This window comes from Neodiprion pinetum, chromosome 4 (assembly GCF_021155775.2).
Source record: "Neodiprion pinetum isolate iyNeoPine1 chromosome 4, iyNeoPine1.2, whole genome shotgun sequence".
NCBI lineage: Eukaryota > Metazoa > Arthropoda > Insecta > Hymenoptera > Diprionidae > Neodiprion > Neodiprion pinetum.
In genome coordinates, this window is record NC_060235.2 from 40745931 (window position 1) to 40758799 (window position 12869).

The following is a 12869-nucleotide window of genomic DNA, read 5'->3' on the forward strand; positions in this document are numbered from 1 at the left end:
TCTGCATTTGAACAAATACTTGTAGAACATATTCTGACGTTGATAATTATAATCAATCGTTTCAATTCGTTCTACTTCGATCGTGGCCGTGAAGTTTTTCAAACAACGTAACAATTTAATCCCAAAGATGAAAAGTGTATTCTTAAGCGGTGAGTATTTTAACATGTATAATAAAGGTTACATAATTTTCATTCTATTTGTTACTGCAATAGCAGCAAAAAATATTGCAACGACCCGAGGTTACAGTTTACAACACATCTCGGTCATTTCTTGTTCGTAACTTCCTTGGTCTAAGAATAGTGCGCGTTTGATTTCCGTCTTGCAGTTTTCTGGCACAGTAGAAAATGTCAAGGCTTGAAGAAGAAAGAGCGAGAGAGATAGAGAGAAAGAGCGAGACAGAGAAACGAAGAGGGGGAAAAAAACGGTGAAAGTTTAACGAGGTCCAAAATGGCGCGTTGATACTTACGGTTTGCGCTGCTTCCCGACGCGATCTAGCCAGGTTTTCTTCTCTGAGAACTTTTCTAGATGCTCTCTTGGGAGGAAGGTTGGCCAACATTTTCTGAATACTTTCTCCTGCGGACATGCATGACAAAACAACTGCCTAAGTTTATCATCAGTTTAACGAAAGTTACGGGGGTTCTAATTACCGCCCGTGCACTTATCGGCCCCCTACTCACATCCATTCGAAATCGAGTTTACCGTTTAAAATGGATGAGGACAATAATCGATATGATATCTTACGATCACTGGGACGGACACGGGGTCCGTTCGCCTGTCGATCCTTGGGGGTGTTCGCCCTCGGGGTCTGGGAATTCTGGATGTTCCTCTTCATGCCGCGCTGCCTTCGCCGCCGGCTTCGACTACCGAACGGTCGCCATTTGCACTTCTTTTTACCGTTACCAAAAAGCCCGAGAAGCCAGGTCTGGTCGCCGGCGCACTCCAGCATGTGCCTGTGCAATTCCGCAAGGGTATTACAGTTCTTCGAACACTTTGTGCATATCTTTTCCGGCGATATCGCCGCCCGTGCTGTCGCCGTCGGTGAACCTTTACCCGGCAAGAAAAGGTGCTTGTAAAGGTCGCGTTGATCGCCTGCGAACTCAAAGTGCGAACACCACACGTTCGGATGGGTGCACGATTTGTGTTCCTCCATTTCCTTCAGTGTCACCTGCGCAAAAAGTTTCATTCCCAATGGTCAATGTGTGGAGTTGGAATAGTTTGCTAACCATAATTAGGTGTATTTTAGTAAATATTTCATGATAAAACGGGTGAAGGAACGTGGAAACACATGTTTTGATGATGAAGGACCAATGCAGAGGAGGCCGGAAAATTGATCAGGGTGTTAAAACTTCTAAAGGCATTTTCTTACTTCGGGAAAGAATTTCTATGATATACCGTGGTGGGAAAATCGTGCGACGAAATATGAGACGCGATATCTTTTATGAAAGGTGAAAGAAAACCGGTAATTGGTGCTCAAGGTTGACTTGTAGAAAAGATAGAAGCGTTGAATGGAGCAGAAGTGAAAATGAGAGGAGGCGAATCTCACCTCTTGCTTTTCTTAAATATGGGCAATTAAGACTCGAAAAAACAGGGAAACAAGACCGAGGTGTTTTTACCTGCCTGGCATTTCAAAGTCTTCGCTCTCAATGAAAAGATTGTTTAAAACTTTCAAATTGGGTAATTTTGAACTGTTAACATTGATACTCGACCTTCCAAGTCGGATAAATACCGGAAAGAAGGATTTTCCTATAGCCTGAATTCGACCCTTATCCCAATTAGTCACTCAAAGAAAATGCTTCCTCGGATTTTCTCCTCTGTTTCACGAAAATACTGGGGCACATTGGTTCATTTCATTTGTTTAAAGTTCATTACTAAAACAGTGACACGAATACATAGGTATGTAATTTGGTAAATAAAATCATTGGACAACTTTTAACGTCGTTACATATCGATCATAATATCAGAGACGATTTGAACTGGTGAATAATTATCTACGCCGGCGAATGGACAATAGTTTACGTAACTCTGATTACTTCCTCTGACCTTGATCGTAACCGAAGAAGTCTGTAAAAAACTCACGTGACGCTCGGCGCAGGCACCGCAAATATAAATCCTTGGTCTAGACCACTCGCCGGTGAGCTCGGCATAGACGACTTTCCTGTGATCAGCATCACCGTTAACGACCTCATCCCACCTCTTGAGCCTCATGAAGCTGGCAAATTCTGATGTAAACATGGTTGTCTTGGAGTCGATCTCGGGTAAATTGAGGTCAGAGCACCGCGGCGAGTTTGGCGATGATTCCTCGGAGGGTACACTGGCTGTTCCAAGAGCGTCGTGAGCATCGCCAACCGGTGTCTCTTCACCGGCCGAAGTTCCAACATCGATGTCGGTTTGTCCAACCTGTCTAACACCGGTCGTCAATCCCACGGAGCTGTCTGATAGCTGCTGCTTCTTCCTCAGTGTGAGCTGAGTGGATATGTCGAACTTGCTGAGGTCCTTGATAGAGCACGACCACGGTTCCTTGCCGTCGTACTTCCTCGGGAAGTTGTACTTCTCAAAGGACACCCTCCTCGGATGGGTCCTTGTCTTTCCTGGCCGCTGAGCGTACTCGCTCGAGTTCTCGTTACCGTCGTTCGAGTACTCCTTGTTGTACACAGGCGTAGCAGCGGTCAGCGATATGTCTATGGGTAGCTGTATCTGGGCGGCGTTGCTCTCGTAAAAGTTCTGCTGCTGCTGCTGCTGCTGTTGCTGGGGCTTCACCTCGACCACCGGGATCACGACGAGGGTCGAATTTGCCTGAAGCTTACCATCCAGATGGTGTAAAAGGTTCTCCCTGATGTTGCAACTCACACTGCTGTAGAACGAGCTATCAAAATCCGGGCTTCCGGGACTGGCGAAGGCTTCCTTCTTCACCGATTCCAGCGTCTCATCGAGCTGCTCCTTCACCCTAGTTACAACCGCCTCCTTTTCCTTCTCCTGAACGGTGTTGTGTGCCTCCGTTGCATGGTTCGCAAGGCTTTCACGGGTAGCATACCGCGTCGAGCACCGAACGCAGGCGTAATACCGGTCCGGATGGTACCGCACCATGTGTTTGAAGAGCCCGTCCAGGGTGTCGATGATCTCGCAGGGTACAGCCTCGGGTGACTCGGGCGTCTCGGATGCGTCACCGACGACCTTCTCGGAGCAGTATTGGCAGGTCTGGACAGTCCGCCGCGAGTTCCTCTCCGACCTTCGGCTTGCCCCGCCAACCTGATGAACCCGTTCCGCGTGCCGTTGTCGCAGCGATATCGACAGGAACTTCCTGTCGCAGTAGAGGCAGAGGTGACGCACCATCGGTGGCGAAGGTCGAGACGGCGAACGCTGGAGTGATTGGGAAAAGGTGACGGGCTGATAGTCCTGACAGGAGCGAAGCATCGGAGCGACCTTCTCCAGAGGCAGACTGCAGTGAAGACTCGTCGGTGACGCGATCTGGACCCGGTTATCTTCCGGCTCCGGGTCGCGGTTCGGTGGCGCTTTTCTCTCGATCAGGTTGTTTATGTCGTTCAGAAGGTCGTTCATCAGCTCCCTGCACGCGTCCATCAGCTTCTCGGATTCGCTGTCGTCTTCGGTCTCGTTAGAATGCTTCTTCTCCGAGTCCTCTTCTTCAACGACGGGATCGTTTACTGCCTCGTTTTTGGCCCCCTCCAACGCCTCCTCGGCGTCTCTTTCCGGCTTCGTGCCCTCTTCGTCGTCCTTAGCATCGTCGGCACACGACGTTGAAGACTCCTCAATCCGGTCCTCGGCGACATCTTCTGCCTCGTCCTTTATCACGCCGTTCAGAACGGTCATCACGTACTTTTCAAGGCTTTCTAGATTCCGCTCGAGGCTATTGCGCCCATCGCTGTCGCTTTCGTTACGCTGTTGTTGTGATTCTTGTCGTTGGTGCTGCTGCTGTTGCTGCTGTTGCTGTTGGGTTTGGGTTTGGGAAGACGACTCGGGCACCTTCTTCCTCAGGTTGTTTATAACGTTGCTCAGTCTACTCCGCTTGTCCAGCGCCGTCTGGGCCGTTCTGTTGCTTTCGGACAATCCTCGATCGCCGCTCGCACTTGCCGGGTGACTCACCCCGAGTTCTTCTAGACTGTGACTCGACGCTACCATGTTTTTCGGCACCACACTGCGATTCAAACTCGTCGTGGGACAGATCACCGGTCCCAATGTTATGCCGGGATCAATACCCAATAACTTCGCTGATGTTGTATCTGCAACAGGCAAAGAAAGACCATTTTTCAACGAAAAATTTAACCTTGGAACATTGCAATTATGTGTATATACTTAAATGTAGTATGGAGTATAAGTCGATAACGTGATACCTTTGTAAGGTATCGAATCTGAAGTACCCTTCACTGTTTCTTTTTCCTTTTCTCTCGCCATTTCGACCGTCTGTTAAACCAATTTATAATCATCTATTTCTGCTGTAAAAATTCTCTAAAAGACTGTTATTATCGTTGCATTCCAATCTAGGACAACATTCTTTTACTTCGTCTGACGATAAAAGTATAACGGACTTGTTTCTGACCTGCGGTAGATAAAATTGCGGAGTAATGACTTACACCGCAATTTACAAGATGATGAACGAACTTTGAACTGGTGACTTTCAGTCGAACCTTTGAGTGTTCAAGTTATCAGGTGCAATGTTTTTTACATAAGCGATTAAAGTGGCTTTCCACTTATGACTAACGACGATCGTGTGCTTGATCAAAGTGATGAAACGAAACAACGTCTGACATGCTGGTGACTGGATCGATGAAAAATATCTTCAAGATAAATCGAGGATTTTATAGAATATCAGTAACTTGAGCCGATCTCTATAAAAAAAAAATAATAAAAAAAAAATATGGAATCAAAGATTTTCCAACACCAAGGATAAGATGTTTGGGTCGATTTGTCCGACGACTATAAAATCGATTCAAAGAAATGTTTTCACTGTCCGAAATCCGTGAACACAAATTTGGTAAAAGTACCTGTAATGCTAAAATAACGATCCAATTTCAGCGAGAAAAGAAGCACTCGAACATAAGGATAGATAATCAGCTCGGGATAAACGGCGAGGCTAGTTAAGTTTCCCATCATGGCGAATGTGGGCTGCACGGGTATAAGTTTCTAAAATAGCATCCAGAGGTGCTAGAGAATTTATTTGACGGGTTGCACCCAGTAAGCGTTTGCCCTAGCTCGATCCTAGCTTCCGTTTCTCCTCACAGACTCAGACTTGCACGTTGAAAATTTATTTGTACAAGAGACTGCTGCACTCGCGTGAAGCTTTCGGGCTCATCCCCTCTTTCATCATCATCGCGGCTTCCCCTTTCTATTCCAAAGCCTGAGCCAGATCCAGAGCCAGAGCCAAAGCCAAAGAGCGCAAAGTACGAGGTGAGAACAAGCGTTCGAGTGCATGGCTCTAGTCATTATACACGGATCGAGACAGATCGCCCGGCGAGATAAGATAAGAGGAAAAGCCGGTCGAAAAACAGGGCGAGCTACGTTTTTAGCGTTCCGCCGAATCGGCGATTAGCGCGGAAGCGAAAAAAAAAAAAAAAAAAAACAAAAAACCATCAAAGCAGAAGTTGAGCGACAGTCGGAAGGAGATAAATGATTCTCTCTCTCTCTCTCTCTCTCTCTCTCTTTCTATCTCACTCTTTCTCTCCAGACTTTATAACGGTACAGCATCGATAAGGAGCGAAGTAAGAGGTTCACCCGTAGGCCGCAGTCTCGGCAATGCGGTTAATTCGGATTCCCGACTGCATCGTGACGCCGTCGGAATTGCGGATTATAATTTATTATTATACGCATCGTTGTGCCGCGTGAATGTTTAATAATATATATATGTATATGTATAGATAATTGCAATTCTCCATGCCAATAAACGATGACCTGCAGACGGATGCTAAAAATTGTATAACGCGTACAACGCTAAGCGCATTCATGCACATACGCACACACACATATATATATATATATTATATACATACATATTACATATATGTGTGTGTTTGTGTGTGTACTGTACAAGAATGGAGAAGATACCGCAAAACGGCGACGATTATCTGCGCGTCGATATCACTTATTACATCGAACATGCTATACGTAAGTATTACACGTAATGGTTTTGCGATTACGATATTGAAATAATTTATAAACATTTAATGGCCAATCGAAGAGACGAATAGAGAGATTATACGTAGGTGTGTAATGTAGTACAGAAATAGATATGGAATACAAACGGCACGAATCGAGAATAATTTCTTATTTTATACGTGGGATATAGAGTGTGGATAACGTTTATAACGATAATAATTACTTGTAATTGTTAAACGATCGTTAAAATTAACCCGCTTCAACGATCTTCTATCTTTTCACCCTTCGTTCGGTTCTTCCTCCGTTTTGTACATCATCCATTGAACGAATGTACAAAAGTGTGATTGCGTAAGAAAACACAAACCCTCCCCTCATTTGTTATTCAAGAAATAAGGTAGGTATATTGAATTGGATTCGCCTGAGAGAGTATTTTTATACATGTACACTACAGTTTCACTCTCCGGCACAATCTTTGGTTGGACAAATTCAACTCGGTTATTTTTTGGCGCGTCTATATCTCTCTCTTTTATTTATTTTTTTTTTCTTGCCTTATCCGCTTGCACAACCCAACAACAAAAAATTTTCAGATACATATAGGTGTACTTTTGCGTGTATGCGTGAAAGAAATATATAATTAAAAATAGGATAATAATGAAATAGCAAAAAGTCGATCACACCTCTGCATATAATAATATATTATATATATATATATATATATATATATATATATGCCTGCAAGTGTAGTAAACCTTATGCAGTAATTAATTTCAACAGAGGGTCAATTACGGATTTTAAAGCCGTCCCAGAAGAGAAATAAAGCGACCGTGTAATGGAGACGAGAAAGAAGGAAAAGAAAAGAAAAAAAAAAAAAGAAAAAAAGAAAAAACAGCACTCGGAACAAGAGGGATAAGTAATTATATAGAACGTGTTTCCTTATGGGAGTTTTAATTCCGCACTTTAAATTACACGGTATGAATTTCACTGTGACTTCACAGCTCATTAATGATATATTCCATACTGTTTAGAAAGCTCGGCGAGAAGTGTTTTTAAAATTTTTTCATTTCCAATTTTTAATTTTTTTTTTCTTTTTTCTGACTTTTGAGTCCGCGGTAATCGACACGTTTCGTACTACGTAATATTATCAATAGTAATAATAGTAATAATAATAATGTATACAGAACAAGTCGAGTATCGGTCTGATTTTCTATAGTAACAATTTTTTTCTCATCATACACGTTAGACGATTTTATTATGCGAAATTTTTCTCAAGTTTGCGATAAAATTTTACCACTCGTGATGAATTGTACCAGACTGATTTGGATGTGAAAAACATCATATACGAAAAAATAAAAGTTTTTGTTTCTCCGTCTAGTCAATTATTGTGCGTACAATAAACGATGTACAGTAAATTCGTCTAAATTATCGAGTATAGTTTGTTGTTACTACTCCAGTAAAACGAAAAGCTTTCAACATATTCGCTCCCATTTTATTTTACAGTTCGATATTTAATACGTAATTGTACTTGAAACGATGTAAGATGTGTATAAAAAAAAAAAAAAAAAAAAAAAAATAAAATGTAAAAAAAGAAACGCAAATACGAAATTGCGAATTGTGACAAGTGTTTTTGAATCGTTTAATCTTTACACGCGATGTGCGTGCATGCGTGTACGCGTGTGTGTAAAATTTCCATTTTGTGTTATTATCACACGTGCATATATCGGTATATACCTACAGTGTTTAATTGCACAGGTTGTACATTCACACCGTGCGGCATATCACTGCCATCCTGCAATGAGAGCGAGAGAGAGAGCGAGAGAGCGAGAGAGAGAGAGAGAGAGAGAGAGAGAGAGAGAGAGAGAGAGAGAGAGAGAGAGAGAGAGAGAGAGAGAGAGAGAGAGAGAGAGAGAGAGAGAGAGAGAGAGAGAGCTGCCGTTAATTACACTAATAACTTTCCGGCGGAAAACGCGGATGAACAGAAACGATGATTACGAGACGTTCGCCAAGCGATTTTAATTATAAATACGTTCGTAGAGAAATACGTAATCGCGAAATTTTCAGTGAGCACAAATCGTTCGGTGTACAGATATTTCAAATATTTTACAGTCACTGTAATCGATGTGAAATTCGAAAATATTACGATCAATGTAACGTTATTACAGATTATTGATCGGTAATAATCAAGCTTTTATTTATTAAGGAGGTGTTGTTTGGCCGAAAATCTATACTTTTTTTCTAATTATTATTATTACGAAATTGTTCTAAGCTGAATATTTATCGAATTATTATATGTCTAAATTCGCTAGCTAGGAAGGATCTGTTTAAAAAAAAAAAAAAAAAAAAATTGGCAGATTCGTTAAATTTAACTCGACCACCTCTCTCATTTCAATCGCAAGACTATTTTGTACAAATTCGTTGATGTACAATTTCTTTTTCTTACATGCCAGGCGGCGTTTCGTTATTCCTGTGTTTTTCCTCAAACTTTTTACCACGCAGATTTCTTAATTCGAAATAGCGTGCGATTTATGAAAACTTACAGAAATACTGTAAATCGCGATAAACAATAAATTTCGATGCGATTTCTCGACATACCATCTACTAAATTAAAAACAGAAAAATAATCCCGTGGTTGTCGAACTGGGGAAAGGGACAAAAAAACAGAAAAAAAAAAAAAAAAATACAAAATTGTCACAAAAATGAGTAAAAACGATCTTAAAATTTCTAAAGGAGTGAATTAATACTCTGAAAAATCTTTTCTGAAAAGAAGAAAATAGGAGCAAAAAATGCTTAGAGAAGGTACAAAGGTTGCAGGCTCATATAACATAAAGTATTTCATGACCCGAGAAGAAGGTGAATATAGCTATGTAGGTTGGTCGTATGTATAAATTCCGGTGCTCGAGGCACAATCGCGTAATATATATATATATATATATATATATATATATATATATATATATATATATATATATATATACATACACACCTGTGTATAAAAGAATGCGCAGGACAGAAAAAAGTGAGACGAAAAAAAGGACAGGCTGAAAGAGAGAAAACAGAGAAGTTTATCCGCTGAAAAATTTCACCGAGAAGGACTAAGAAAGAAAGAAAGAAAGAGGGAAAGAAGAAAAAAATAAATAAATACCGCCACTGTTGTTCCGTTTATTGCTTAAAATTTTCTCGTTCGCAATTAAACCGAGTGATCCTTTAAAACAATTGGATTAAATTATTACACGGTGATTTTTGCATACAATTACAACGAATTATGCAACGGTTAACGTTAATTTGATATTATTATTTTGATCGGGTCCTACTTTCTTAATACTGCAATACGCGGGAGTTATTTTTGACAGTTTAATCGTTCAATGTATTTTACAGATTATAATTGTAAAATTCAATCAATGTATAACACGTATATAATTTACAGGTTCGTTAATAATTTCTTCAACACCAGTATTAAAGACCAGAAAATTTTCATCTTTTTAAAACAATGCCGAATCGATCGCGTTAAACTTCCAGGTAGAAATTTAGTCAGAATTGTATCTTTTATGTTTTTACATTCGTAACTACGGTTCAAATAACAACAATGGATATTTTATACAGTTTATCATGAAAACAATGAAATTGCAAAACTCGAGGCGGTATTTCTCTTCACGTTTTTTTTTCTCTCTTTGATTTTTCCTACATTTTTCTGCACCAACAATACCGTGTTTCCGTGTAGTTGAACAACGTAAACTTTGTCCCGAACGAAATTGTTTTGCCGGACGCGTCAAGGTTTCCGACTTCTGTTTTTGAACATAGTACGAGAGCAAAAAAAAAAAAAAAAACAACGAGAACAAAAAATTCTAAAAAAAAAAAGAAACGTTCAACGACAATTAATAATATGAAAACGTCGCGCGCAATCTACAAGGGAGTAGAAAAATATCAAGCGGATAAAACGGCAGGAGGATAAAAAGAAAAAGTGCAGAAGTAATGATATTATCGCCAATCGCCTGATCGCGGGTAAAAAGCTTCGGGAGAAAAAAAACTTGCAAAAAAGAAAAAAAGAATAAAAAAAAAAAAAGAAATCGCAAACCGGTAAACGGCCATGATACGGAGAGGGGAGAGGAGAAAAAAAAAAAAAAAAAAGAAAACTTAGCGAGAGAAAAACGATAATAAACGACGAGCAGAGTGGCGGATAGGAGCCTTGAACGAAGTTCGTCACGAAATTACCCGCGATAAATTTCAAGAGAGTGTCTCCTCTTTTTATTACACGGACGTGAGGCAGGTCGTCGAGAATTTCGCTTTTCGACACAACGCGCAACGCGCGTGGGAATAGGAATAAAAACATTTCGATCATGCATTGTTGTGCAATTAATTACGATATATCGCAGTACGAAAAGGATTTTAAACATTTTTTTTTTTTTTTTTACAAACACACTCGCACGCACTTCACGTAACACGAGCACCTTGATTCAAATGATCCGCTATTTTGTCATTTGTTCCGTTAATTAACTCTGCGATAATTTCCGCAAGTAGAAGAAATGTAAAAGAAGAGAACCAAAAAAAAAAAAAAAATACATACGAATAAATAATTATTTATATATATATATATTCATTAAACACGAATTATTCCACTATAACGCTGTTACATTATTGTTAGATTTTTTTATTCATCGTCGATCTTCGGGAAAGTTTTAATTTTTTCATTTCTCTTACGCCGATTAACTTTCGTTCATCAATTTTTGTTCTCCCTTTCAACGAACATTCAAAATTGTTTACAATTTCATTTTATACATTGTATTAAAACTTCACTCTCTTCGGTTAAATTACTCGTACGTATGTTTTTCCGATCGGTCAGTGTTTCTTTTTCTCCCCATGTATTCAAGTTTCTTCCTTCTTCCTCAACACTGAGAGAAATTTTTATTTCCGGTTATCGCTCGGTCCTTAACTATTTTCATTTTTTACCACGATCGAAAAATATAGTTCCGGGTATAAAATGAAAATTAGTTTTACAGCCGATACCGGAAATTCTGGTATCCGTTGCTATTCTTTCTCATTGCGACCACCGTTGCTATATTTTCTAGCAAACGTTGCGAAAATTCAACGCTCGTGCGACGATAAATTGACGTTGAAGCCCTTGTTTAACTAAAAAAGTAGATTAAACCTCAAAAACTGATTCAGCGTTGCAATAACCAAAAAAGGATCGACGATGGCGCAAAATGTTTACGCGTACCTCGTTTTTCGTAATTCCAACGATATTCAAACAGTTTTCTCAACGATACCTGTTTTACTCAATTTTTCTAGTTACTGTAAGAAGTGAAATTTCTCTCAGTCAAGTTTTCGGCAAAATAAACAAACAAACAAACAAAGTTCGGAAGTTGGAGGAGGGACAGGAAGGCGGAAGGACGCTCGGCGTCCTCTTCGTCGTCCTGGAGGCGGCGGAGGCGGCGTGTCCGCGGATCCGCGTTCTCACCCCGACTGTTTTCCTCCGGCGCAGCTGCTTCTGCTGCTTTTCCGCAAAACCTTTCCTCTACCGTCGCCATTCGGCCACCCTAGGGGAGGATTCTCGACGTGGATCGATATCGTCCCTACCCTGCCTCGAATCGACTCGGCGCTACCCTCGCATCGACGACCGCCCGTCTTATATGGGGCATTCCGTGCCGAATCTCGGCACTGGGACCAAATAACCGAGAAATAACAATGCGAGAAAAAATAACACGCGATAAATTGAATTTCGTCGATTTCGGTATGATTTAATTGTTTGTCATGGGTTATTTTTACGCGGGTTCGTCGTACAGGGGGAGTTCTGCACGAAATCTCGATACTAGGACCAAATAACCAAGGAATAAGAACCCGAGCAAAAGTAATCGGTGACAAAAATAACACGCAAGAAATTTAATTTAATTTCATCTATTTCGGTATGATTTAAGTTTTTTTTATCGTGTGTTAATTTTTGCACGGGTTATTTTTGCACGAATTATTAATGTCGGTCACCCCGAATCTCGCGTAGGTTTTGGCAACACTGTGATTAAAATTCAATTAATCAAAAATCGAGCAGGGAGAGCAACGAAATAAAAAAAAAAAAAACCGTTTATATAATCTACGGCGATGTTATTTTAGTCATGGATTATGAACAAGATTCATGAATTATTACACTTGTATATTTCCCGATAAAATAACGGAACTGCGCAAATTCAAAGAACGAAATTGCTAGGTCACGTGATCTGTAAAAAATTTGACAAAGCGATGTACGTATTATAAATATCCGGATTTTCTCACGAAATGAGTCATTTCCACATCACATAGCTTTTTTTTTTTTGAAACGTTTGTTTTATTTTTAGAATAATTAAATTAAAAAGACAAAAGAAACAAATCTACTTTGGTAATTTCTTTAATATTTTTTATTTTTTTTTCCGACTATTTGAAATTTTTAACTGCGCTTATTTTCATTTGTTACGGAAATTATAAACTGTGAAGCGAAGCGTGAAGCCTTCCCCTCGTAATTTCATTAAAAATTTTCAGGCAATGATTTCCGAGTTGCGGAGAAAAAAAAAAAAAAAAACACACACACACACACACACACATCTCGAAATAAAAAAAAAAAATGTATTTTTAGTTTCTTAATTATTAACCTCATTCTCATAATCAAGTCATTCCTCCGTCAAATGTTGAGGAAAATTTTTACTTGCAAAAATCCTTGATGTTCGAGGTTTTTAAAAACCGTATTGAAAAAAATTTTCTATCAAATTATTTTCTACTCAGAATTAGTATAAGAAATGAAATGAATT

General features: G+C 39.9%; 1 protein-coding gene across 2 annotated transcripts in view; it reads right to left on the reverse strand.

Annotated features, from left to right (window-relative positions):
• Positions 1-12869, reverse strand: part of LOC124216046 (titin homolog) — a 55963-nt gene that overhangs the window by 15130 nt on the left and 27964 nt on the right. The window contains exons 3-5 of one of the 2 annotated variants that reach the window (XM_046620102.2): positions 2077-4235; positions 742-1165; positions 467-573 (exon numbers count right to left, since the gene is read on the reverse strand). In XM_046620102.2, the coding sequence (XP_046476058.1) occupies positions 467-573; positions 742-1165; positions 2077-4235 (2690 nt within the window). Of the gene's footprint in view, positions 1-466; positions 598-741; positions 1166-2076; positions 4236-12869 lie in introns of both variants that reach the window. The other variant, XM_046620101.2, reaches the window with a different exon arrangement.